This window comes from Vipera berus (assembly GCF_964194415.1).
Source record: "Vipera berus genome assembly, chromosome: 8".
In the NCBI taxonomy this organism is placed as follows: Eukaryota; Metazoa; Chordata; class Lepidosauria; order Squamata; family Viperidae; genus Vipera; species Vipera berus.
The window spans coordinates 2,121,195-2,147,432 of record NC_138211.1 but is presented as its reverse complement, the minus strand read 5'-3'; the positions used below and the strand labels follow the sequence as shown (position 1 = coordinate 2,147,432).

The 26,238-nt window shown below is 48.3% G+C and overlaps 3 protein-coding genes across 4 annotated transcripts; 2 read left to right on the top strand and 1 right to left on the bottom strand.

Moving 5' to 3' along the window:
- Positions 1 to 3: 3 nt before the first annotated feature.
- On the bottom strand, positions 4 to 2,684 carry CRYAB (crystallin alpha B). The gene is made up of 3 exons (XM_081333996.1): positions 2,170 to 2,684; positions 1,002 to 1,124; positions 4 to 218 (listed from the first exon to the last, which is right to left on the bottom strand). Exons 1-3 carry the CDS (start codon positions 2,473 to 2,475, stop codon positions 15 to 17), a joined length of 633 nt encoding a protein of 210 aa, XP_081190122.1. The 5' UTR covers positions 2,476 to 2,684; the 3' UTR covers positions 4 to 14.
- Positions 2,685 to 6,424: 3,740 nt separating this feature from the next.
- On the top strand, positions 6,425 to 10,350 carry HSPB2 (heat shock protein family B (small) member 2). Its single transcript, XM_081334205.1, is given in 3 exon segments — positions 6,425 to 6,646; positions 9,173 to 9,309; positions 9,313 to 10,350. Coding segments are annotated over 3 exon segments (492 nt in total). The 5' UTR covers positions 6,425 to 6,549; the 3' UTR covers positions 9,571 to 10,350.
- A 4,109-nt stretch (positions 10,351 to 14,459) lies between these two features.
- On the top strand, positions 14,460 to 23,949 carry LOC308671456 (uncharacterized protein C11orf52 homolog). Of its 2 annotated transcripts, XM_081333642.1 has the most exons (4): positions 14,460 to 14,546; positions 18,128 to 18,168; positions 19,073 to 19,119; positions 19,747 to 23,949. In XM_081333642.1, the coding sequence occupies exons 1-4, from the start codon at positions 14,515 to 14,517 to the stop codon at positions 19,996 to 19,998; spliced, it is 372 nt and encodes a 123-aa protein (XP_081189768.1). In that variant the 5' UTR covers positions 14,460 to 14,514; the 3' UTR covers positions 19,999 to 23,949. The 2 variants fall into 2 exon arrangements, with proteins under 2 accessions (XP_081189768.1, XP_081189767.1); XM_081333641.1 differs by lacking the exons at positions 14,460 to 14,546; positions 18,128 to 18,168 and having other exon boundaries at positions 18,305 to 19,119.
- The last annotated feature ends 2,289 nt before the right edge of the window (positions 23,950 to 26,238 follow it).

The window sequence follows — 26,238 nt, the reverse complement described above, 5'->3', positions numbered from 1 at the left end:
GGCTTGGTGGCTTCTTATTTCCTTGGTCCTGGCAGGAGGGCCGATGTTTCTTCCCGCTTGACGGGGATGCTGCGCTGGGGAAGTTCCTTGAGTTTCCTTGGTCCGTTCACCGTCAGGATGCCGTCCGAAGAGAGGTTGGAGGTGATGGTGAGGGGGTCCACATCGGCTGGGATTCTGTACTTCCTGCTGAACTCGCGGGCAATGGAGCCATGCTGGTCCTTTAGGGGGGGGGGAGGCAGAAAAGGCAGTGCAGGCTCAGTAGGCGAGTTTGTTTGGTCTAGTGGTGAAAGTGCTGGTCTAGAAACAGGGAGACTGGGAGTTCTAGTCCCGCTTTGGGCATGAAAGCCAGCCGGGTGACTTTGGGCCAATCACCTGGTGACGGTGACTTCTAGTCCCACCTTAAGGAGAAAAACGAGCTGGGTGACTGTGGGCCTATCACAGGGAGATGGTGAGTTCTAGTCCCGCATTAGGCACGAAAGCCAGCTGGGTGACTTTGGGGCCAGTCCCCCTCTCTCAGCCCAACCCACCTCACAGGTGGAGGAAGAAGGAGTATTACGTATGTTCGCTGCTTTGAATTACTCATAAAGCAACAAAGGCAGGTTATAAATCTAATAAATAAGTAGATAAAATAAGCAGCATCTTGCAACTGAAAAGCACTGTGTTCAGCTTTCCAATTTATGTTTCTGGGTACCGGGTTAAGATCCATCCTCTCCCTGAGAACTGGGCAAGTCACCCTCAAACAGCCTGGGTGGTAACTGAGCTCGTGATTAACTTCATCTCTGGTTGCCTCTGATTTGAAATGGAAGAATAAGCCAATTAATTTGGCCTCCCTACGTGCCCTGCTGTAGGCATCGCTTTGCGATCCTCCCAGGTGCAGATATTGTGGCTGTGTGGCCTCTCTGGAGTCACTTTGGAGAGTGAGATGGGCAACATACACATTTAATCACTTCTGCCTCCTGTTGCAGTGCCAAACGGGGTCGGTCATCCCTGAATAGACCAACCTGGCACTCCTCATGCTTCCCCTGGACTTCAATCACGTCTCCCCAGACCTTGACCTTCAGCTCCTCAGGAGAAAAATGCTTCACGTCCAGGTTGATGGAAAACTGATGGTTGTCCAAACGCATCTGATGACAAACAGTTTGGGTTAGGAAAGAAGATTTCGTATTTAGCAAAGTCAGGAAATTCTAGGCACAGAACACTTCTGCGTGTGTGAGGCCTCGTTGCAAGCTTTCGGCGAATTAATCCTAAGTTATGATAATAATAGCAGTAAGGGAAGACAGGAGGCCCAAAATAAAAGATAGGGGTCTTCGGACCCCTTGTAAAATTTGCAAAGGCATCTTGTGGAAGTTGCCATGAATCAATCTCTCTATTCCCTTATTGGGTTGGTTTTGCAAATATGTTTAACAAGATCAGTGCAAAAGGAGCAGATACTGTACATTCTGATGACATGAGAAACTTGGTTTGCTTCACCTTTAGCTCAGGTTTTTTTTTGTGGCTTTGCATGATGTGTGAACCCAGCATCTCTGGTTACTTGCATATTTAGTCCAAACCAAGAAAACAGTATCACTCACTAATGCGCTTTCTCCATCACCTGACCAATTGCATTCCAGCCTTCCACTTCTTTAAATGTTCCTGTTTTTCTAATTTAACTTCCCCCTCTTTGCTTTTTCATTTATCTTTCTGAGGTCTGGCTTACTGGTTTTCTTTCTTTATTTAAAGCATTATTTTATTTAAAACATTCATATAGCCGCCCTTCCCAGTTATGCCCACTGAACCCCTTCTCTTCCCAGTTATGCCCACTGACCCACCAGAACACGGAAGCAAGAGAATTTACGGGTCACCTCTCTTAAGGAGGTCCATCTTTTGGGACCGAGAAGAAGGGCCTCCTCCATGGGGGGCTCCCTCCATGTGGAGCATCATCCCTGCGGAGATAAGATTGGCCCCTACTTTGATGCTCTTTCGAAAAGCCCCAAAAACGCAGTTTTGCCAATATCCGGCCTGGGCACCTCGGAGGGTGTCGCCAGCAGAGTGGGCATTTATTGGCTTTCGTATTGGGGTTTTATTTTTGTAAACCGACTGGAGTCAACGTGAATGAGTTGGGCAGCTATATAATAAATACATAAACGGTCAGCAGGGGCCTCCTGGCATGGGGGCAAGGGCAAGGGTTACCTCGGGGAGTCCGCTGTCCATCCATCCCGCGTTCCTGAAGGCGAAGGGCCTCGCCAGGAAGGAGCCCAGGGGCCAGCTGCCTGCGAAGAGTTCGGATTCCATGACGGGATCCCCAAAATGTTGGCTGAAGAGGCGGCTGGGCGAGGGGCCGGGGAAGAGCCGTCTGCGGAAGAAGGGGTGGTGGATGGAGACGTCCATCTCCCCCGAGGAAGCGGCCGGTGGCGGTGCATACCGGCGAGCCAAGCGCCTGGCTTTATATGCTCCCTGGTGCCAGGCGCTGCGCTGGCCAAAGCCTCCCCGACCCATGACGTCACGGATCCCTGATCCTGCTTTTCTGCCCGCTCCGGCCGGCCATTGGCTGGGGCTGGCAAAGGCATCCCAGTGCCCGCATGGCGGACGGAAAAGAACACAGTGAAATTCTAGCTGGTCAGCAGAAACAGCTTCTCTTCCCCCTCCTGTCTCTGGAAAAGAAAAGAAAGAAGGGCTCTGCCAGCGTGATCCGCATTCCTGCTCCTTCGGCCGCGAATCCTGGCCTGACTATTTTTGTCTCGGAAAGAGTGCAGGGCAGCTGGCATGGGGCTGGCATCGGGTCACCCAGCCCACCACGGCCTCCTTCTCTTGGGCCGAACTGTCGTGGGAAGGGACTCGGGGCCTGGCCCCTCCCTCCCTGGGGGAGTTGAGTCATCTTGGCCAGATGAAAGGAAAGCCCGCCAAGGGTTGGCAGATGAGGTCACCCCTGTAACACTTGAGGATGATGGCCGCTGGGTTAGAGAGCTTAAGGCGGGGAAAGGAAGGGTATGGAGGATCATACACCTCCGTTGTGAATGTCTCTGCAAAAGGGCGAAGGGTAAACTGGTCTTGGGATGTTGCAAAGACTTTTGATGGTAGGTAGAAGTTGGATTCAATGCACCCAAAACTATTTCCTTCCTCCTTCCTTCCTTCCTTCCTTCCTTCCTTCCTTCCTTCCTTCCTTCCTTCCTTCCTTCCTTCCCCTTCCCTTCCCTTCCCTTCCCTTCCCTTCCATTTCTTCCTTCCTTTCCTTTGCTAATTTCCTTCCTTCCTTCCTTCCTTCCTTCCTTCCTTCCTTCCTCTCCTTTTTCCTTTCTTCTCTTACTAACTTTCTTTTTCTCCTTCCTTCCTTCTTCCCTCCTCCATCTCCCAAAGCCCCCCTCCTCTTGCAGACCCCTGGCCTCCCCAGAAGGCTTCGGACACAGCCTGGGTCATTTGTTTTGGCTTTGGGGATGATGGAGCCAAATGTTTTTAATAGATGGAGATAGAAGAGATGAATCATTTTCCCCACTGGGTTAAATTTAAACCTCTTTGCTCAGGCAGGTGAGAGACTACACAAGGCTCCTGCCCTTAGGTCGTGATGGCACCTCCAGCTGAGCATGCCATGAATGTGGTTGGACCAGTTCCCCGTCTCTCTTTTGTTTCCTCTTTCTTCACCCCCAATTGTGGGAAGGCGCAAGCACTGCCATGCTCTCACCCCAAGACCTGAGAGTTTCCTCTTGTCAGATCTGGAGTTATCCTTGTTGAGTCTAAGCCCCCATCACAAGGACACCTTGACGCAATTTCCAGACGATGAGAAGAAGACAGCTGAATGAAGCTTCCTTTGTTGTCAGATGCGGGGGCACCCAAAACAATGTTCCCGCCCACTCTGCAGCTTCCCAAGTAATTAGTAGTTCTTGGAAATCAGATCTTAGATCATGAAGAAATCTATGGGCATCTGAGTAGAGGACCTGTCCATGATTACTTGGAAATATGACCTGTTCCCAAGTCGGTTCCTGTCCTGAGGTGCTTTCACATGACAGTGTCAGTTAACTCAAGGAACATCTCAGTAAGCCTGCATCCAGTCTCAGCAATAAACGTGCCTATTTATATGCAACCGTGGTGTCAACAAACACATGCCGTGACTCTGTGAAAAGGTTGAGTGGACATTCAGCACAGTGTGGTTAGGTTTTGACTGTGAACATTAAAAAAAAAGTTTCCAAATCTTTATGCAGTGTAAGTTCTGAATTTACTTTTCAGGAGCCATCTGAAATAAATAAAGGTATTGTGTATTGTTGAAAAATGTTATGGCAATAATCCCCTAAGATTATTCCTAAGACACGTAATACGTTTCCAGATTCTGGCTGTCAGCTGTTGGGGACAGTGAAGGTTTGCAGCCTGATCTGCTGAGGCAAATACAAAATGCCTTATGTAGTCTACCATATATACGGTATATATCCAGGTAAAAGAAATGAAATCAAATTTAGTTTTCTGAGGATGGTGTCCAGTGCCTCCTTCAAATACGGCAAAGAGACTCGATGGGAATTCCTGCAGACAGACCATTCACAAAACAAGAAAAGAAATACCGTACAGACTCACTTCCGTTGATGAACTGATTAAAACGGGGGTGGGTGGAGGGAGAAGAATCTTGATGTCTGCTGAGAACCGTTTTATCTTTCTAGATTCATTTTAGCCTGCCTGTTTTGCATATAAATTGGCCTTGGCAAATGTTTTGTATCTTGGGGAGAGATAGAAGGCGAGAGAGATGTGTAACCTTTTTCCTGCCATCAGTTTTCTGCTCCAAGTTGACCAGCAAAACTATTTTTGACAGATTTCAAAGCATTTATGGGGACAGGGGTCTATAGCAACCAAGGGAAATGGTGAAGCTTCCTTTGAACTCAGGGTGACTGCCTCGCCTGAAATACTCAGGGTGATGTTTTTCAAAAGCTCAGAATTTGCGATTAGGAGCTGTAGATAGTAAGGAAGGTGACTGAGCTATGCAGGAACCTTAACAAAAAAAAAGTGGCTGAAACATTTTTTTTAATGTCCAGAGCAACAGGATAGCATCCTGCCTGATTCAGTTACTGGAAGGAGGAGGGGATGGGGCAGCCCCATCAGCCTTGTAAGTTTCTGCTATTATTGCCCCTCTCACTAAAAGTAGCTTTAGCTTCCTTGTGGAGTTGGTTTCTTGGTCCGCTGACTGCGGCAGAATTCATTGGGAAGGCAGTCTCACCAGCTGTGTTCATGCCACATACTAATTCCTAATTAGCAGTGAACTAATTGTATAAGGGTACACATTACACAACCCTCCACCAGTCGTAAGTATCGGATGCGCACAGCACCCAGGACTGAAATATGCTTGGTTAGTGTGGTTCTTCCATGTGTCGTGCGTAAGGGGCGCACGCTCTCTCTGGGGCTGTTCTGTGACAGCCAGGACCCGAAGGCAGCTGAGCGCCTGATCACTGGGGCAGAGGAAGTGGGGCAGAAGCAGGCGCTCTGCAGTGGCTTCGGAGGCAAAGCAGACAGGCGGGCTCCACTCTCCAATTTCACTGAGTGTAAACAAGAGGCAGCTGAAACCTCAAAAGATCTGCAGGGAGTTTCTGGTTTCTGAACATGGGTGTCTGTTAAAACACACACAGTTTAAACATTGATATTAAATATGTTCCACATACAGGTAGATAACACGATCAATTTGTAATTAGCATAGATTTAAATGTACATATAATGCATTCGTTGGTTTATAACACTATCTGTACACACACATGCACACCCCACAACTTTGCTTGTCAAATTTGGGCTGCTGTGCCAGAGCACAATTCCCTTGGGGGGCCATTGTTGTGGCTTTGCAGAAAGCCACGATGGATTGGGTTGGGTTTTCATCTCCCCATTTCGTGGTGTATTCAGCCAGTTGTGGCGACGCGAGCCAGGGCTTCGGGCGACGGCCAAAGCCAGGTCAGCCTCTCTGCAGGGCTACAGATGGCTGCGCATCAGGGAAGCTCACTGCTGCACGTGTGGCGGAGGTGACGTCCAGCGCATTCAAGAAGCCTTTGATTGCAAGAGGCCAGGGAAGGAAGCAGTCCAGCCTGTGGGGGATTGTCTGGCCTTCACCTCAAGTTGTGCATGAAAGTACCCAGGGATCTGCACATTTGGGCATGGTGAGAGTTCCCTAATTCAGCATCCTGCCACAGCAGTCTGGAGGGTGGCAGCCGCAGCAGCAGCCGTGATGCAACCAGCCAGGCAGCCTCTGAAGGCAGCTGCTGCCTGATTCGAAAGCCGGGCCTCTCGTGAGTTCGCCTGGTTTTCCCCAAGAGGTTGCTGGTCCAAAAGACGAGCAGCCGCCTGGCGCACCACATCAGAGGCGTCTCCCACCGCCTTCCAGTAGGCAGAAGATGCTCTCCTTGGGAAGGGGGGCTGCAGAGCCACAAGCCTCCTGGTCCTCCCCGGGGGCTCAGCGCAGCAGGGGCTGCCTGTCTATTTCGGTCCATCTTTTATCACTTCCTCCTCCCGGTGGAATTTTCTTTCCAAGTGTCCCAATTGGCCAGCCGGCTGGCTGGCTCCAGGCTTCCCAAGGAGGGCACTGGGGAGCGAGCACATCTAGAGAGCTTTCTCGCCATGGCTCAGCAGCACAGCCTGCCCCACGCCTACCCCATGAGCCCGGAGTGCGAGTTTGCCAACCCCAGCAAGATTTACGACCAGAATTTTGGAGAAGGTAAGGCGGGCAGGGACACCTCCCTCCCCATCCTTCCAGACTGCAGGTTTCTGAGGATTCCAGCTCTGGGGTGGAGGGACCTCCCTGGGATGGTTAATCTGGGGCGCACCACCACCCCACTTCCCATTCCAATGTGCTAAAGAGTGCATCGTGAGCCTTGTGTGGCTGGAGCCCGATCTTCCCCAGGCCTTTGTTGTATGGTCGTGTCAATGGAAAGAGGGAGATGATATTTGGACCAGCAACCACCTTTATGGAGACTTGGGAGATCCCGTGTTTGGCAAGGAAGAACTTCTGGATCAGTTTTGGTTTATTTTCTTGGACGAAGCCCTGCTGAGCATCCTACTCACTGTCAATGCTGAGTGGGAGGGGTGGAGAGGAACAATATTTGGGGGGGGCTGTTACAGGAACACTTCATTCTGGGGATCCCAGCCTTGTAAAGTAACTCAGTTTCGTAGATGATTCGGGCACACTTACAGCTTCCTGCTTTGCTGTAAAGTTTGTGACATTTTTATTGTGCTACTGGTTGTGTTTCATACACTCATCAGATAGGGGAACATATTCTCCCTGCCTCTCCTGCCCCGAAGAGTTTTTGCAAGGAAAAGCTTGGCTTTGCCTTGAATCTGAAAAGCCGGAGGGGTTCCCTTGGGGCCATCAAGCCCAACCCCCTGCTCAAGGCCGAGACCCAGATGAAAATCTTTCCAACGGCTGGCCATTTCTCTTCCGCTTCTACAGGAAGGAGAACTCACCGCTTGTGGTTCTCTGTTGAATTCCTGAGGTCGGGAAAGTTGCTCGCCAGCCTGCCTTTCTCTGGTTAATTTTGATACTCGTGGCCACGCTCTTTAATTATAGAGAGATTGCTTTTAATTACCTGACTCAAGTGCCACCCGGCTCCGAACAACTCTGGGCAGCTCATGATAAGAGTCAAAAATACAATAGAAAGAGGAACAAAGTAAATAAATGACAAAAGAAAATAAGTATTCTGGCGATGAAGATCTGGCTGCAAAGATCCTTGGGGAGAAGCTAATAATAATCTCCACCTGACTGCAGACAAGGAGATGTTTCTGCCCGGTCCTCCCCTCCCTGCCAGCCCCTCCCCTTCCCTGGCACAAACAGAGCCGGTGGAATGCAGTGGGCTGGCACGAGGAGGGGGCTTTTGGAAAAACACTGCTGCTGGCTGGAGACTTTGGGAAGCCCACTTAAGCGCTGCAAAGCCCAGCTGGCACGCGAGGCCGAAACGCCCCTGGAAGGAATGCAGAGGCAGCCATCAGCTACGCCACCCCCCTCCAGCCCCGTCAGGCAGCCTGCAGGGGGTGGAGCTCTTGGCACAAACCGGTGGAACAACTGCCTTGCACAAGGAGGGGGGAGTAGTGTGTGGCCCGGCTGATCATGCCAGGCCCTCCCCGTGTAACCAGGATGGAGCCCACTTGGGGAAGAATAATTGGCAGAAGTGGGAGACGGGAGGCCAAAGAGAGTGGGGGGTCTGCAGGCTGGGAGAGAGATGGGGCTGCTCTCTCCTTGGAGACCCCCAAAGCGCGGCCATTAGAAGGCTGCCTTGTTGGCAGTGGAAGTCTTTCTTGGCAGCAGGTTCTTCCTCTGCTCTGCCAAGCGGCATCTGGAGTGGGAGAGGCTGGGAAGGGACCTGGGACCGTGCTCAGCAATGGAACAGCACTTTTTCTCCCAAGGAAGAGTCTACCTTTTCCGCCAGCAGCCCTTTGGAAGAGATTGGAAGTGCCATTGAGAACGCCATGGGGTCCGTTCCACCCTTCTGGGGAAACAGGCGTTGCGGGTTTTTAAAACTAAGCACCAGCCTCCTGCAAAATATCTCGCTTAGCCGTGGAAGCAACGGTGGGCTTGGAGGAGCAAGTCACGAACTAGGGGTTGGTTTCAATCAATCAATCATTCAATCAGAATAGAGCTGGAAGGGACCTTGGAGGTCTTTTGGTCCAGCCCCCCCCCCCTGCTCGAGGAGGAGAGCCTATATCATCTCTTCTTAAAAGCCTCCAGTGATGGAGCAGCCACGACTTCTGCAGGCAACTTCTGTTCCACTGGTTAATTGTCCTGTCAGGAAGTTTCTCCTTAATTCCAGGTTGCTTCTCTCCTTGTTCAGTTTCCATTCATTGCTTCTTGTTCTGCCTTCTGGTGCTTTGGAAAATAAGTTGACTCCGTCTTCTTTCATACTGCTGCTTCTAATCTGCAGAAATTGAAATCCTTTGATTTTTCTCACGGGTTCCTTCTTCTGTTCAAAATCGCTTTCTCACACACCCCATTGCTTTTCAGCCATAAAATAATAAACAATCCATAGAAGAAAATATTTGTAGCTCAGGGCTGAAATGAGGGGTCCTTGGTGTTCTCTGAGCTTGGTTGTTTTCTTGCAGATGTTTCCTGACCTAAACGTCATGCACTATACTGATAATGTTCCCTAGCTGGGTCATGAAATGTCTGCAAGAAAACAACCAAGCTCAGAGAGCACCAAGGACCCCATATAAACCATAATACATGCTAAGCCACAATTCTTGCTTCTTCTAGGCCTTTCCCCTGGAGATATTCTGGCTCCAACTTTGTACCATGGTTATTATATCAGGCCCCGGATTAACAAACAGCTGGAACGAGGGATTTCAGAGGTCACCCTCAATGAACACAAATTCCAGGTCTTCCTTGACGTTTGACAGTTCACCCCTGATGAAATCGCTGTTCGCACTGTGGACAACCTCCTGGAGGTGACAGCCCAGCATCCTCAGAAGGTTGACCGACATGGATTCATCTCCCGTGAATTCACCCGAACCTACATCCTGCCCTTGGATGCTGATCCCTTGTCAGTCAAAGCCACTGTGACCCACGACGGCATCCTGAGCATTGAAGTCCGGCGGACGGGAAAGGAAGTGAAGGCCAAAGTCAACGAGGTGGAAGTCACCAGCCAAGGATAACCAGGAAGGAAAGCCGGAAGTTCAGGAGAGACCTCAGATCCCTAAAACATCCTTCTAGGATGACCCATTTTGGGATACGTTGAGTAGGTGAATTTGGAAGTGGCCTTTCATGGACACCAAAGACCAGACCTAGTTGGTCTCCTTGGCTTCATCTTTTCCTCCCCAAATATCTAGGGTTTTCATTCCAAGAAGCTTCTCCCACAAGGTCTTCAGAGCTACAGCTTAACCTTTCAGGTGTCTTCTAACTTTTGTTCATCAAAAATATAATTCCCCGGATTATAATGGAAGACAGTAAAGGCCAATGCACCAGTTTGAAACCTGTGATATGGGTAAATTGAATTTCTTTTTGTTTCTCATTTTCAACAGGTACCATAATTCCTAACATTTTTCTGCCAATGTGGTAGGCTGATGGGAGTTGTGGTCCAAAGCATTTGGAAGGCCAGTGGAGTCGGGAAGATGGCGCTCACAATGTTGCTGGCATTAGACAGTCTCAGATGATTAAAACTTACTTTCTTTACCAAATAATTAATTAGAAGCCCTTTTGAGATGGGCTTAGTTTGACAACCCATCAAATCAGCCCTTTTTATTTCGGAATTCTGCAAACCTTTATTTACTGCCCTTTCGTTTGCGCTTGGCTGCTTTTACTCATCTGTTGACGATTAAATGAGATTTTAAAATAAAGAAATAAAGCAAAGAACCTGTTTTCAGAACTATTGATGAATCATAACTTGGGGAAGTAAGTAAATAAATAAATGCAAACAGTTAAACTCATACAAAAAAAATCACACGTTCACCTAACTCTAGATTACTTAGTTAAACTTTTCATCCAGTAAACTTTTCCCATCATGCGACTACTGACACAAAGCAAATTTTTCCTGTCTCTGTTAACAATAAGATTAGAGTAGCTGCATTTACATTACTCAACGCAGATTACGTTCAGCTAATCCAGTGAATCATAAGGGTTACACATTAGATTTGTGCAGTCTACTAGGCTAAAATGTGGCTAGCGAGTTTGCAGTTCCCTGCTTCAAGCGAACAGTTTCTGGGTTCATAAAGAACTTTTTAAAGATAGGTAATCCTTGACATACAACGAGAATTGACTCCCAAAATTACTGGTGCAGAGCGAGAAAGTTGTTAAGTGAATTTTGCCCCATTTTACAACCTTTCTTGCCACAGCCGTTAAGTGAAGCACTGCAGCTGTTAAGTTAGTAACACGGTTGTTAAGTGCATCTGGCTTCTCTCATTGACTTTGCTTGACAGGAGGTCACAAAAGGGGATCACATGACCCCCCAGGACCCTGCGACTGTCATAAATATGAGTCAGTTGCCAAGCGTCTGAATTTGGATCATGTGACCCTGGGGATGCCGCAAGTATGAAAAAGAGTCGTGTCGCTTTTTTTCAATGCTGTTGTAAATTTGAACGGTCACTGAAGTGTTGTTAAGTCAAGGACTACATAGTTGTGGGAATTGTGTTCTTAGCAGCCGACGTTCTCTGGGATCACGGGTGCCTCCGTATCACCAACTTTGATCTGGGGTTTTTTTTCTCTATCTTGAGCCAATTGCAACCACAGACCCAAATGTTTGAATGACTTGGGGTTGAAGGTCTGGGGATTCAAGGACCACCATCATATTTTCAAGCTTCCTAAGCTTTTGCATCCCGTTGGGAGAAAACATTCCTTGCCTGGAGGGGCCGTCCAACTGACAGCTCTTTGTGTTTCACTGCAACGAGAAACAGCCAGCCACAAAGCCACAACTGAAAAGGAAGCACAGTTGAGTTGCAGCCGCTGACCCACATAATTCGGAAAGCTCATGCAATAACAACTCTGGCTGTGGGAAACCTCTCTGCAGTGTTGAATTCTAATTATGTGTGTGTGTGTGTATGTGTGTGTTTTTAAGCAAACACATTTTTAAAACTAGCTTGTCCACTTTTGGACTTTCTGGACAGGGGGGGTTAAGCGCAACGTCCATTGGAATCCAAAAGGACGTCTCTGATCATGGGAGCCTCTTCGGAAGAACATTTCCTGCAGATCTGAATGGCTGGCGCTTCAGACTCTCAAAGGGTTCCCCCAAGTTTATCCATTATTCAGATGACCCTGGTTCCATTTTCTTGCAAGAGCAACACACCCGGTTTTCCAGATTTGTCCTGACAAAATCTCAGCAGGGAGAATTTGGAGAGACAAGGCAATTGGATCGCCAGGCAGGGGTTTATGGAGGGGGAGGGGAGATGTCAAGTGAAAAATTGGACCTGCTTCTGTTCGTTAAAATTCAAAATTCAACCGCTGGTGGTTCATCTATTTGCCATAAATTGGACTTTGCTTTCCTGGGGTCCCAAATCTTTCTCGACTCCAGAAATCCCTCTGATTTTCCCTGGCTTGGCACAATGCCCTCTCCAGTTGGCGCCCAACAATGGCTTACCTTTCATCTCCCTGATGGACCCCCTGCCTCCACTCCCACCTACCCACCCCCAAAAACCAGGGCTTACATTTGGATGTCCGCACTGGCCAGATTTGGTCCGGAAAGCAGAGAAGCCCCCCCCCTGGGCACTCTCAAGCGGGCCCTTTTTATGCCCACAGATGTGTTAGGGAAAGGGAATGTGAACAGGCAGCCAAGAGTGGCCTGGTGGTGGAGGGAGGGGGCGGGGAAGCAGGATTGTTGAGAACGCTTTTGTCTTTCTGAAAAGGGACAGGGGGGGGTAGGGGTGGGGGGGGGAGCGAGACCAGCAGCCTTGCAAAACCTGGGTTTTGTTTGCATTTTTCTGTCTGGCTCCAGCCGTACCAAAATCCCTTTCCTGAGATGCTTTGCAACCCAAGCCACTTCTCAGCCTACATTCATGGCTTGTGGAAGTCTTGGGGTGGGAGAGGGACGTTGGGAGCAAATGTCACACTCCCTGTGTTGCTTGCATTGTGGGTCTGGGGTGGGGTGGGGTGCCAATCACAGTGGGAAAGTTTGCATCAGTTTGCCACAGGAGAAGCCACCACCTCCCCTCCTTAAGGTCTCTTGGGTGGAAATTTTATTTTTACGGATAGTCCTCGTTTAGTGCCCTTTTGCAGTTCTCACGGCACAGACAAGAGTGACTTACGACCGTTTTCCCCGCTTACAACCGTTGCAGCATCCCCGGGGTCACGTGATCAAAATTAGGATGCTTGACCACTGGTGCAGTGTTCCCTGGGATCACCTGATCCCCGTTTGCGACGTCAGTGGGGGAGCCTGATTCCCTTAAGGACCGTGGGACTAGCTTAACAAGGGCAGCGATTCACTTAACAGTTGCGGCAAGAAAGGTCATAAAATGGGGCGAAACTCGCTTCACAACGGTCTCGCTTAGCAACAGAGATTTTGCTCTCAGTCGTGGCGGTAAGTCGAGAATTACCTGCCTTTTATTCACTACTTAAACTTCTACGCCGCCCATCTTGCCTAGGGCTAGGTGGCTTGCAATCAATAAAACACCAATATAAAACCTTAAAATAATAAACAGTCACAGTATTACTATTAGTAAACGCTGTAAGATTGGTTTAAGATGGACCAAGACGGCAAGGAAGGGGAGGGGGTGGGTCTTTTCTCCGCCGTTGTCCACCCCCAGAATGACACGGGCCCATTGGGGTCCCGAGCCAGTGGGCAGAGCCAGGTCTTCAGGCCCTTTCCGGAAGCCAAGGGCATGGGTGCGGATCTCACCGGGGGGGGGGACATGATGTTCCGGGGGGGGGGGAAGGAGGATATAAGCATTTTCGGATGTCTCCTCTCTGGCTACTTGGCAGCTGGCACCAGGCTCCTTCCTCCCGTTAGCAAAGGGGTCGTCACTGAAAAACCCCTGACCGGTGACCCTCTCCTTCCACCTCCTGCAGCCGCTGCCAAAGGATGGGAGGTGAAGGACAGGCTGGGCGCCTGGCATCCGGGCGCCCTTTCAAGTCTGGGTTGGGGCTCAAGAGGGGGGGACCACCTGTTGCTGCTGTTCTTGGAAGGCTTGCCCCCTCCCCACTTAACAGCTGCACATACTGTAGGGAGCTACAATCCCGCTGCCAGCTGGCTGCCCCCCCCCCCCCCGCAAAACACCTTTCCTGTTGGATGTCCTGTTTTTCTGGTTTCTTTGAGGATCTGGGGAGGGGGAGGATAGGGTAGGATCTTCAGGGCCCTGAAATGAAGTCACCAGGAAGATTTGCTGCTCGTGAAAAGCCCGGCGTATACGTTCCCCCAAATATGCCCCCCCACTTAGAAAATGCATTGGGGAAATAAAACTTTGCCCATCCAAATGGTTCTAGCGTCTTTCTGGGGTGTCCATAAAATGGGCAAAAAAGTCAAAATGGCATCCAAGGCCACGCAGCTTCAACGGTAGCAGCATCGTGTCTGCCATCCTGGTTTTTCTGCGGGTGCCCATCCCGGCCCCGGCACGGCCCCAGATCAGCTCTCCCAGTGGGGACTTTTTCTGGGTGGAGAAGGCCTCCCGGCCTAAAGGTTGTGGAAGATGGGAATGGGATGATGGGGGATGATGGGGCAGGATGAGGATGCTGGAAGAAAAAGGTCACGGTTGATGGGAGTGGAAAGTTGGTGGATGATGTTGCAGGAGGGGGATGCTGGGAACGGAAAGGTTGTGGATGATGGGCACGGTGGAGAGTGGAAAGGTTGTGGATGATGGGCCAGGACGGCGGAGGGATCCGCCGCTGCGGGCTGAGAGCGCTCCGGGGGGGGGCGGCGAAGGTCTCCCCCTGCCAGGGGCTGGGAAGGCGGGGCAGGAGGGGCCAACGCTCCGGCTGGACGCCACCCACCCGCCCGCCCGCCCGCCGGGCAGCGCAGCCAGCAGAGGGCGGCCGGGGCTGGGCTGCTCGCGCGGAAACCCGACACCTCCGCCCGGCCCTTCGCCGCCTCCCGCCTCCTCCTCCTCCTCCTCCTCCTCGCCCGCGGCCGGGCTGCCACCCCGGGGCCGAGGAACCGCCACCAGGAAGCGGCTGGCACCATGGGGAACCGATGCGGCTGCTGCGCCGGCCGGTGAGTCGGGAGCGCCGCCGAGGGACGCTGGGCTGGCCCGGGAGGAGGAGGGGGCTCCGGGACCCCCCCCCGGGAGGAAGTCCCCCCCCGCTTGCCCGGGAAAACCGCACCCTCTGCCCATGCACAGAGCGCCCGCGACTTGCCCAGAGGCGCTACTGTCGGTCGGCCCAGCCAACCAGGACCCCCGGCTGGTTGCGGGGCTCCGGGCTGGGTGGGCAGCGCTCAACGCGGAAGGTCTGGGATCCGGGGGAACGGCGGGCGGGGAAGCGTCGTGTGAATGCAGCAACCTGGAGTCGCGGGACAGTGGCCGGGACCTCCCCACCCCCGGGACGGAGGGAAGGAGGGAGGGTGGGGCCCACCTATTTGACGGGGGGGGATTTTGCTCCTCTGCCACCCCGGCAATCGGGCCGAGGATGGGTTTTGTAGTCCGAGCGCGATGGGCGAGACTTGAACGGAGCGGGTTTCGGGGAGCGGCACTCGGCTCGGGTGACGCTCCTCCCAGGCACGCAGACACACACACACACACACAATCACACACAAAGATGCTCCTGGGGCCATTGGCCAGGAAAGAAACTTACTTAAAGGGAGAGGGGCTTACCCCCCCTTCCAGTCCCCTTACCCCCGTTTTCTCTCTCCCACTCTCTGTATGTGTAATCTGGGATTTTAATTTCTAAACACCAGGGGTGTCCAACTTTGGCAACTTTAAAAGGTGTGGACTTCAATTCTCACAATGGCTGGGGGATTCTGGGAGTTGAAGTCCACAAGGTCCTCAAGTGGCCAAGGTTGGACTCCTTGCTCTAGTCTAGAGTCTATTTTTGTGGGGGGCGGGGAATGTCTCCTAAATTTCAGCACCCGACCCGGGGCAAATCTAGCTTGCTTTCTAGCCGACAATTCTCTCTGGGAAAAGCGAAGTGGGAGCTCCGCTTTGCTTTTTTTAAAAAAAAAAGCGGGGTGGGGAACCAAACACGCTTTTTAGCTTTGTGGAAAAGGCTGCTGGGTTTGGATGGGGCTCAATCAGCGGAAACAGCGTCACCTACCGGAGATGCTCGGAAGCGTTGCATTGATTGGGGAGTGGGGGAGTTAATTTGGCAATTAATCTTGGCTGGACGAGGTGGGTGGGGAGGTGGGGAGGGGGCCATTGCTTCCCTCCTTCCCATATGCCCATCTGGAGCCCCCAGAAAGGTGACAAGGTTTTCCTTCGCCCCAATTCAACCCTCGCTTCCTAGCTAGAACCGCCTCGAGTCCCAAGATGGTTGGCATATAAACTTAATAATAAAAACTAAATTTTATATATACATAGTGGTGAATGGTTCCTTTGAAAGCATTGATTTTTTTTTACATGAAAAAAATAAGAACTCAGCGCTTACGGTATGTATGTATGTACGTATGTATGTTTGTATGTATTAAATTTAAATGTCTAGGTCAATATTGACTTTGGGGGTTTCTTCTTACATGGGGTAATATTTCCCAAGGCTTCACATCGACCTAGAATGGTGTTTCTCAACCTCAGCAGATTGAAGATGGGTGGACTTCAACTCCCAGAATTCCCTAGCAACACAGCTGGCTGGGGAATTCTGGGAGTTGAAGTCCACCCATCTTCAAGCTGCTGAAGTTGAGAAACCACCTAATAGCGGGGGTGGGCTGAACGGGCCAGACTCCGCCATCTATTCTTTTCCTTCCCCTACAAGGAGAAAAGCAATCTGGAAAACTGATCCAGGCCCTTTTAATTCTTTCCCCGAGATGCCAGTGATTTTGTTCACTCAGATTCAAGGCCGAGCTATTTAAAGCAGCCTTGGCACGACTTCCCCTGTCGTTCCCTGTTCCTAAAGGGCAACAGGCTTCTTTGTCTTTCGGGGGAGATGAAAAAGGCTGCAGGGACTTCTCAGTCAGCCCAGGGACTCCCCCCCCTCCCTCCGGTCGGGGAGAGAAATATCCTTGGAAGGAGAAGACGAAGAAGCTGCAGAAGAGCTTGTCCTGTTTAGAGAAGACTCGATCCCTCTCCTTGCTCGGAGGGCTGAAAAAAGGGGTCTTACTGTCTCTTTGGGGCATCTGGGCAGGATGGGTTTGTTGGCTGCTGTGTCGGGATCCCCCCACCCTTTTTTCCGGGAGGGGGGCTGAGGCTACAGGGACTAGAACTGGGTGGCTGTTCAGCAGAAGGTCATCAAGCTGCTGTTTTGACTCGCTGCCCAGCTGCCCTTGGCATTTTATGGTGAAAGAAGGGGGGGGATAGGGCCTCCACCACAGCACCCCCCCAATTCTCCTTCCCCCAACACCTCTTAGCAGCTTTCTATAAGCAGCTGAAGACCAGGTTGCTCCAATCTCTTTAAAGAGCTAAATCACTTCGGAATAACAGAACAAAGTAACAGAGTCGGACGGGACCTTGGAGGTCTTCTAGTCCAACCCTCTGCTGAGGCAGGAAACCATTTCAGACAAGTGTCTGGCCAGTCTCTTCTTAGAAACCTCCAGAGCGTCCACAACTTCTGGAGGCAAGTCGTTCCACTGGTTAATTGTTCTCACTGTCAGGAAATCTCTCCTTAGTTCCAGATTGTTTCTCTCCTTGATTAGTCTCCATCCGTTGCTTCTTGTCCTGCCTTCTGTACACTTCTGTACACTTTTCTAATCACTGTGTTTTGTACACACTCTTTCTACTACAAAAAGTCCTGTTCTATTAATGTCAGGTTGCAAAACCAAGAACCGCATGCAAAATAACATTTAAGTAGTTTCCTTTATTGTTCTTCACCTATAGATAGAATCTCGCCAGACTGAAGGGTTACCCGCATCCTTAAAGATACAGGGAGCAGCTGACTTAATCTTCTTCCTTCCAAACAAGCTACCTAAACTTTTGAGTACCTTCTTGTGCTCAATCCTTTGCCAGGCCATGGTGGAGGTGATGAAGGTGGGAGGTTAAAAGGCAGAGCCTGAATGTCTCCCCCCCCATCCCCAGCAATGAAGCTCAGAGCATCCCATGCAGGGGAGAGATTTTCACAGAGCCTCTAAACAAGAGTGCTGCAACCAGTCGCCATTCTGGGGTCACTAACAGCAACGTCAACAACAACAAGACGAAGCAAACAGGGCATTTTTTTAAATAAATAATAATAATACTGTATTTAAAAGAGCGTCCGTCTCTCAGAAACGACAGACCGGTTTTGGCTAAGTAGAGCAAGGTGATGGATGTTCCCTGCACTCTTTAATTTCTTACAGTGCAAGTTATCAGGCCTCTATTCTTTTATTTTTTTAATCTGATTTTCCTGTTCCTGGAAAACTCAAAATAGAATTGAATGTGAAACGTAACAGGTAATTATTCAGAAAGCCACTCCTTGTGAAACAAGCTGCTGCCAAGCCCCAGGACTTAATAATGTAGGGAGACTGAATATTGTAAGAGGTGGAGAAATGAAAACCCCAAAGGGGGGAGGGGGGGCTAGCAGGGAAACTTACCAATTTTCAGCATGGCTAATTGGTCAGTTTTCATATTTATATATTTATATTTATACACACACACACACATACACGCACAGAGGAAACAATGATGAAACGTGTCAGAATTTGAATCACTTCAAAATTCATTCTCTCTTTTCTGCTAGCAACTGCCCTTCGCTATTGAAGAGGGGAAAAAGAAAACCAGGTAAGCAATAGAGAGGTATTTATTAATTTATCCCGTTCACAGGACAAAGTGAGTCTGGATAGCCAGCATAAAATGGCAACAAGGCAAGAAAACCATCATGGCCACTGGTTGGAGGTGGCTGGATAGACGTGACAGGGACCTGGGAGAGGAGAGCGCAGAAATGTTCCCGGGTGAAGGAACATCTGAATTCAGCCTATCTGCTTAGGCATCATTTTCCTGAGAGTCAATAAAAACTGCATGGGGAAAACTGATTCTTGCAAAACCCTTGGGTGAGTGTTTGCAAAGAAACAAGCAGAAATTCCAGCATTCTCAGGATCCTTCAGTTGGGCTGAACGTTGCTATGGGGACAATGAAGGCTGCTGGCACTCAGTTGAGGATGAGGAATGCGGGCATCAGCAACCACATTCATCTCTACCACCACCGCCATGGATTGTTGTTTTAACTGGTTTTCTCTTCTTCTTTTTTTTTTGGATGGCTTTATTTCACCCTGAGAATTTTAGCTAGGGGGCAATTCTTTCCTTTTTGCTTAGAAAACAAAGGAGCAGCTGGGAGTCTGCATTCACACCAAAGAATGCTTGAAAACTTGCATTCTGAGAAGGGAAAAGAACAACCCACAACATAATTTTGTATAGTTTGTATTCAATCAAGGATTTTGAACTCCAGGATCCTTGGTTTCAGATCTCCGGTCCAAGTGGTTAGATATGATTCTAGGTTTAAAGATATTCTTCGCCAGGTGATCTGTAGAAAGTTCACTGTCTTCCTGTTTTCCAAGATTGCCCTAAACTCATGAGACTTCCTGATTTCCCTAAATACGAAAACCGCCACATCCCCTGGCAGTTTTCTCATTCTGTTCAGATTCAAGGCTTCATGATTCCAAGGGGACTTTTTTCTCTTTCTCTTACAGATATTAGAATCAGTAAGCCGAGTTTACAAACCCCACAAATCAACAAGGTAAATAAATTCCCTTCTCAGGGAGACGACTTCCTTTTTATTCTATAATTAATTTTTCTTGACCAATGATTTACACAATAAAAACTGGGTTGAAATGAGGGGTCCTTGTCGCTCTCTGGGTTTGGTTGTTTTCTCACAGACGTTTCATGACCCATCTAGGTAATATCATCAGTGCTAGAAGGGAGTGGGGTTTGCGGAGAGCAGGAGGAAGAGGACGACAATTGGGTCCTTGGTGCTCTCTGAGCTTGGTTGTTTTCTCGCAGATGTTTCATGATCCAAACTAATTAAACTCATCCGGGCATCACTGTATCCCATCCTTCCTTAACCTGGTGATTCCTCCAGGTGCGTTCCCACCCTCGCCCTCTCTGGTCCCCACGAATTTGGCTTTTTAACATCCTGCAAGATCTGTTTTCCCAAGACAATCTGAGAATTTAGTGCCAAACATTTGTCCTATGGGGTACAAACTGTCTTCTTGTGTAGCTCGCCTTCCTGGAGGGCAGAGCTTCCCCTGTATGTTGTGCTCTTGTTTAAGGAACGGAGAGGGAGCGCCAGTTGGCTTTTAAACTACTTAGTTCTAAAAGTTTGGTCTGAGACTCAGTGATTTGATTTCTCTCTCTCTCTGCTAAGGGTCTTGACGTGGCCCCCGTCTACGATGATGTCTCGGAGTTCCCGGTCTACGCCACGGTGAGCAAGCCGAGGAACATGAAGCTCAATGAAAGCAGCGTGCATTACGCCGATATCCAGGTCTTCACGAAGAGCCGGGAACGTTCAGCTGAGGAGGTGAAAAACCTCCAGTCACAGAACGCAACGGAATACGCTACCCTGAATTTTCCCCGAGCCCCCCTGAAATATGACAACAAGAACGGGACTCTGGTATAAGTGCCGAAGATGCCGTTCTGGAAGAAAATAGACATCAGACAGTGCGGGCGCTCAGTTGGTTCAAAAAAATCGCTATCTGGGTCAGGTCAGAATGGACTCGTGGGAATAAGATTTTTTTTTCTTGGATCTGCCGATAAAATGAGCCCTTTGGGCAATGGAGTAAGTGATGTTTCTGAGGAAAAATGGCTTCATGGATCGTGTTACCAAGCAAGGGGGCAAACTGGAGGATGAAGCCCAGCTGATATGTGGAGTAAACAACATAAAGTTTTGCAAGATTTTTAAAAACCTCCTCCAAGCAATCATTGCAGGATGCCTTTATATCAAGTCTTGATATAGGGGTGGGAGAAAGCACACTACAGAAACCTTTCGAGGGGTCTTCATTTGAACATTCAATCCCAGTTGCAGCAATTCCTGAGGCAAAGGATCTGTGAAATCTTTGCAGGTGCTGGGAAATTTTCTTCCAAGAAATTGGTACGAATTTTCTTTGTCTGTGTAACAAGTGGGTGATTCCTTCGGCAGCTCAGCTCGTGGAAAAAAAGAATTATCCCCCTTTTCTCCTATGGAAGCACCAAACTGAAATGGCAAGCTGACTCCATGTGAGCCAGCATCACTGCAGAATGACCAATGAGATTTTTGACAAGAAAGGATTCCCAAGGCAAGTTCCATGCAGTGGAATGGATCCAGGAAAAAACCCAATTACGACGTAAAACTAATGCAGGTTCCTCACATTCTAAAATTTAGCCTATTTTCAAGGAAAAGAGTATCAGGGCGCCCTGCTGCCTTCTGGGAGTGTGTATCCTTGGAAATAAATGTTTTGGACAAGGGGCGGGTGAGGACTTTGGCAAAAAGGGGTGAGCTTCACTTGTCATCTTTCTACATGGCAAGATCCTTCACCTATCATTCTGTAAAGCAGTGATTCTCAGCCTTGGCCATTTTAAGATGGATGGACTTCAACTCCCAGAATTCTCCAGCCAGTGTGGATCAGAATAACAATAATAGAGTTGAAAGAGATCTTGGAGGTCTTTTAGTTCAACCCCCTGCTCAAGCAGGAGATCCTATACAATTTCAGACAAATGGCTGTCCAATCTCTTCTTGAAAACCTCCAGTGATGGAGCACCCACAACTTCTGGAGGCAAGTCGTTCCACCGATTAATTGTCCTCACTGTCAAGAAATTCCTCCTTAGTTCTGGGTTGCTTCTCTCCTTGTTTGATTTCCATCCATTGCTTCTTGTCCTACCAACAATGATGGTGGTGAAAAGAGAGGTCAGTAGAGAAGGATGACCATTGAAGAGTCTGACACAAGGGGTAATCCTGTGGGTCATCATGCTTGCAAAAAGTCATGGGTATCTTTTGGATCACTCCATCCCTTGCTAAGCCAGAGAAAGTTCAACTCAACACTCCCCAACTCCTCTAGAGCTGTGGGACTACAACTCTCCAATATTTGGAGGACATTCAAATGGAGAAGGATAGCCTAGTGGATATAGTAGACTCTCAAATGGACTTGCAATGTTGGAAGAGCCAAACAGCCTAAAGAAATAAGCACTGGCTCTTTTGCTTTGCTGTTGGATACACACTACTGCTGAACTTCAAAATATTGTCACAGATAAGTTGGTCTGTCAAGTTTGTTTATCTGTTTGTTTTCACAGCTAGTGAAACTAGGAATGGAAGGTGTGAAATTTGCTTTCCAGATCCAACACTGGACTCTGTTGAATAAGTAGGGATTGGAGATACATCTGTCTGCTTGCTGTGGAAAGTATAGGAAGAAAAGCTTCTTTTATCTGCAGCTACTCTGCAAAAATTTTAGCTTAGTTTACACCTTTGGCTATAGAGGTACAATATATTTAACAGCTAATCCAATGCTTTGTGAAGAAGCACAAATAAATTGCCCTAAATAACAGAGGGATTAGCTTTTTTTAAAAACAAGCACTACATAGAAGATGTGTGATCCCCAATTTTGTTCTAAAAATAGTTTCCCCAATTTATATTTATTATTTGCACTGAATTTTATCAATCACGAAGATATATTTTCTGTGCTTCCGCATCCTATTTATATTTATTGAACTGAATTAGAAATTGGGTTGGGATCTCTCAATGTTTGACCAGCTCGAATATTATTTTAAAATGATCACAGCACTAGTCCTCAAGGCAGCGGAAAGAATCTAAAAAATATTGTAAAGCATTTTTTTAAAAAAATTCTAAACTGTATTTATGACTTTAAAAGGTTTTCTCAGGATTTTGAATATTGAGATTCACAATGACAAGACAATAATTATATTTAATTTAAAAATAATTTGGTAAACACCGACAGCATTTTGGTGCAATATAAATGAAATATTGGAGAAGACAGTATTTGCACAGAGGCTGAAGTATAAGGACACTCCCAACTTAAAATAAACTGGGCAATAAAATAAATATCAGTTATTTTAATGTTCAACTGATGCAGTTATGGTTGGGCACAAACACTGGTGTAAGCCATCAGCCATTCAAAAATAGAGATCCAGGGTTTGGAAGCATCACAACTAAATATGAGAATATTGCATGCTCTTTTTAAAGCATGAAATCCTACTTTAGGGTACCAGTTGTTTTCAAGCTAATTTATGCAACACTTTTACCGAAACAGCACAAAAATGTCCTCTTATAAAGAGTTGGCACCTGTAAACCCTATGAATTCTATTTGAGTGCAAGCAGGCTGATCAACTTGTTAATTTGAGCTTCGGAGATGTAACCTTGCAATAATTATACTTCAATATCAGGGTTAATTTTTAGCCAGTCTCGCTGATACGTTATGAATTGCTTAGAGTATTTCAGCCTGAACAGCTCTCATTCTGGCCTTCTAAAGTCCACAAGAATGGATGTGGGTGAAATGTTTCTCTAGAACTTCAGAAGGGAGCTTTTCTTTTCTTTCGTTTTATTTTGGCCGCTTGTTTTTGCTGGTGTTTACTTTCACACACGTTTTTCATAATGAAGAATTCTTGATGTGGGCACAGGCTGTTTTCTCTTGCAAATAATTGGGGTAACTGGACAGTTTCCATTGGCAAAATCGTAATAAAATGGAGCAGTTCCTCTGTTAAACATTATATGAAGGAAATGGATTCTGGGATCCTTTTCAGCAGCCGGAAAGAATTAAAATCTGTACATCCCCTTTTTACTAATGATCAACATTTGTACAATGATAGTTTAATAACCTTAGAAGTCCTACTAAGAGGAAAATTTTCTGGAAAGTAAGTCTGTGTCTTGAAAAGTCTGTTTTCTTCCTCCTTTTGTTGTTTAGAGAATTATTGGAGGTAGTTAATAATTTCCTGGCTCCTGGTTCATGAGCTGCACCTTTTATTACAGAAGAATAAATATTTTTTATAGTTAACCCTGGAGGCTGTGCTGATTTTATTGTGGGGAAAAAATGTCATCCTTCCCCTCGGTTTCATTGTTTTGTTTCTCTTTTTCTCTTTCTCTTTCTCTTTCTCTTTTCTTTCTTTCTTTCTCTTTCTTTCTTTCTTTCTTTCTTTCTTTCTTTCTTTCTTTCTTTCTTTCTTCCTTCCTTCCTTTCTTCCTTCCTTCCTTCCTTCCTTCCTTCCTTCTCCCTCCCTCCCTTCCTTCCTACTTTCCTTCCTTCCTTCCTTTTCTCTCTCTTTTTCTTCTCTTATCATGAAGGTGGATTGCCAATTGGGTTAACCCCTTCTGACCTGTCTTTTACTAGCTGCAATGCATTGATGGTAATAATATCAAAAGTGGACGTGAAAATGGGCCACCACCACAACCTGGCCAGGTCTTGGTGGACCCAGGTCAGGTTGCTCTTTCCATCCCCTGGGTGGGCTTTGTGCCCCAAGGACAGGGACACACATCAAATGCCTCGTCTGTTTATATATTAAGGTACAACAACTGAGTCCAACATTTCTGTTATTGAGACATTCATTAAGTGAATTTTGCCCCATTTTATGACCTTCCTTGCCACCGTTGTTAAGTGAACCACTGCAGTTGATAAGTTAGTAACCCGGTTGTTAAGTGAATCTCGCTTCCCCTTTGACTTTGCTTGTCAGAAGGTGGCAAGGGGATCAGGTGACCCACCCACCCCCAGGACACTGCAACCTTCATAAGTGTGAGTCAGTTGCCAAGTGTCTGAATGTAAATCGGGTGACCCTGGGGGATGCTGCAATGGTCGTTAAGTGTGAAAAACGGTCACGAGTCCCTTTTTTCAGTGTCGTAACTCTAAAGGGTCACTGTTGCAAGTCGGGGACTGCCTGTATTCATCCCATGCAAGGAATAGAAATGCAAAAAAAAAGAGGGGGGGGGGAAAGGTCCAAACAGGAGCACAATTCGAAGGACAGCAACGCAGATGGAAAATGGAGCTCTCGAGCCAGTTCGGGTTGTGTGTTTTGTTTTTGGCGATAGAATAGAATAGACCTGGAAGGGACCTTGGAGGTCTTCTAGTCCAACCCCCTGCTCAGACCATTTCGGACAAGTGGCTATCCAGTCTCTCCTTGAAAACCTCCAGTGATGGAGCGACCACGATTTCTGGTGGCAAGCTGTTCCACTGGTTGTCTTCACTGTCAGGAAGTTTCTCCTTAATTCCAGGTTGCTTGTCTCTTTGATCAGTTTCCAACCATTGTTTCTTGTCCTGCCCTCTGGTGCTCTGGTGCACAACCCAGCCCCCTCCTCTTTGTGTTGCCCCCCTCCCCCCAAATACCGGAATTCTACTATCATGTCACTCCCATTTCTTCTTTTCTCTAGGCTGGCCATTCCCAAATCCTGCAGCCGTTCTTCATATGTTTCTCCCGGCCTCTGATCATCTTAGTTGCTCTTCTCCGAATTTTTTCCAAACTTTCAACATCTCTTTTGTGATATGGTGGCCAAATTGTTCGCAGTCTTCCAGGTGTGGCCTTACTACGGCTCTATAAAGCGGTACTAATCCTTTGCGCTCCAGCAACCAGCCTCTTAGCCCCTCATCGCTGGAAAAAAGGGGGGGGGCTGGGTTGTGGGGGGGAATTTAATCCGGATTTTCAAAATAGGCTTCCTGCAAGAAGCCCCAACCGGAGCAGGGAGGATGGGGTTTGCGGTCCAGCCGCTAGGGGGCGCTGCGGCGCGCGTCTCCACGGCAACGGGAACGCGCTGGGATGGCCGGCTGCTCCCGGGAGGCGATGCAACCCCGCCGGGCCGGGCCTCGCGTTGCTGCTGGCGGGGAGACCCCGAAGGTGGGTCCCGGAGCGGCCGGTGTTGGATCCCCGGGGGTCCATGGGGGCCGGGGCCCGAGCCCGGCCGCCCCCGGGCCGCCCCAGAGCCTCCCCTGCCGGGCCGGGCCGCTTTGCCAAGAAGGGAGGCGGGGGGGGGGGTGTTTTTGCAGGGTTGCGAAAGTTTGGGGCCCCTACGGCAAACGGACTTTGCAATGTTGCAAAAATGGGGGGGGGGCAGCAGGAAATGGTCTTTGTAATGTTGCAAAAATTGTGTGTGGGGGGGGTTTGTAGAGGGCCAGCAGGGAATGAATTGCAATATTGCAAAAATTGGAAGGGGGGGGCGTTTAGCAGGGAATGGACTTTGCAAAGTAGCCAAAATATGAGGAGGGGGGCAGCAGGGAAGGGGTTTGCAGAAAGCTGATTGCCAGTGGACCCAGAGTTGTTAGATTTAAAGGTGGAAGGAAGATGTGGGGTGGGGTGGGGGCTCTTTTGGGGAGATGGAGAGTTTGGGTCTATATTGCAAAGCTTTCTGCTTTATTCCCCCCCCTCCCCTTTAGAAGGTCAGGCTTTTGTTATATTTCATTTTTGGTGGGGGGGAGGTGTTCGTGGCAGTGGATTTCTGTGCTGGTCTTCCAGTGGAACGCTTTGGAAACTGCCCCTATGAATAATCCATGGGGAAGAGTAGATATTAGGAAACTTAAGGGTGACAAATTCATGTGTCTTATTGGGGTATGTTTGTTCCTTCCAATTTATTTTTAATCCCCTGATAGAGGGCATTTTAGCTCAGGAAAGCACCAGCATTTGATACCTCCAATTAAATGTAATTATGAATTATTAAACTGTTAAATTTAGTGCTTTCATATCAGCGTGGAGAAGAGCCTGTAATATATCAGGCTTATTAGTTAGGGTTTTAATTTATATATATTTTTCCCTTTTTTAATTTATATATATATATTCCTTTCCGTAGAAAGCATTTTAAATGAGGCTCCGTGCATAGAAAGAGCAAAGAGTCAGCAATAAGAAATTTAAATCAGGCATAAGCTCACTTTTACAGGTGCAATCTGGATTTTCTTTT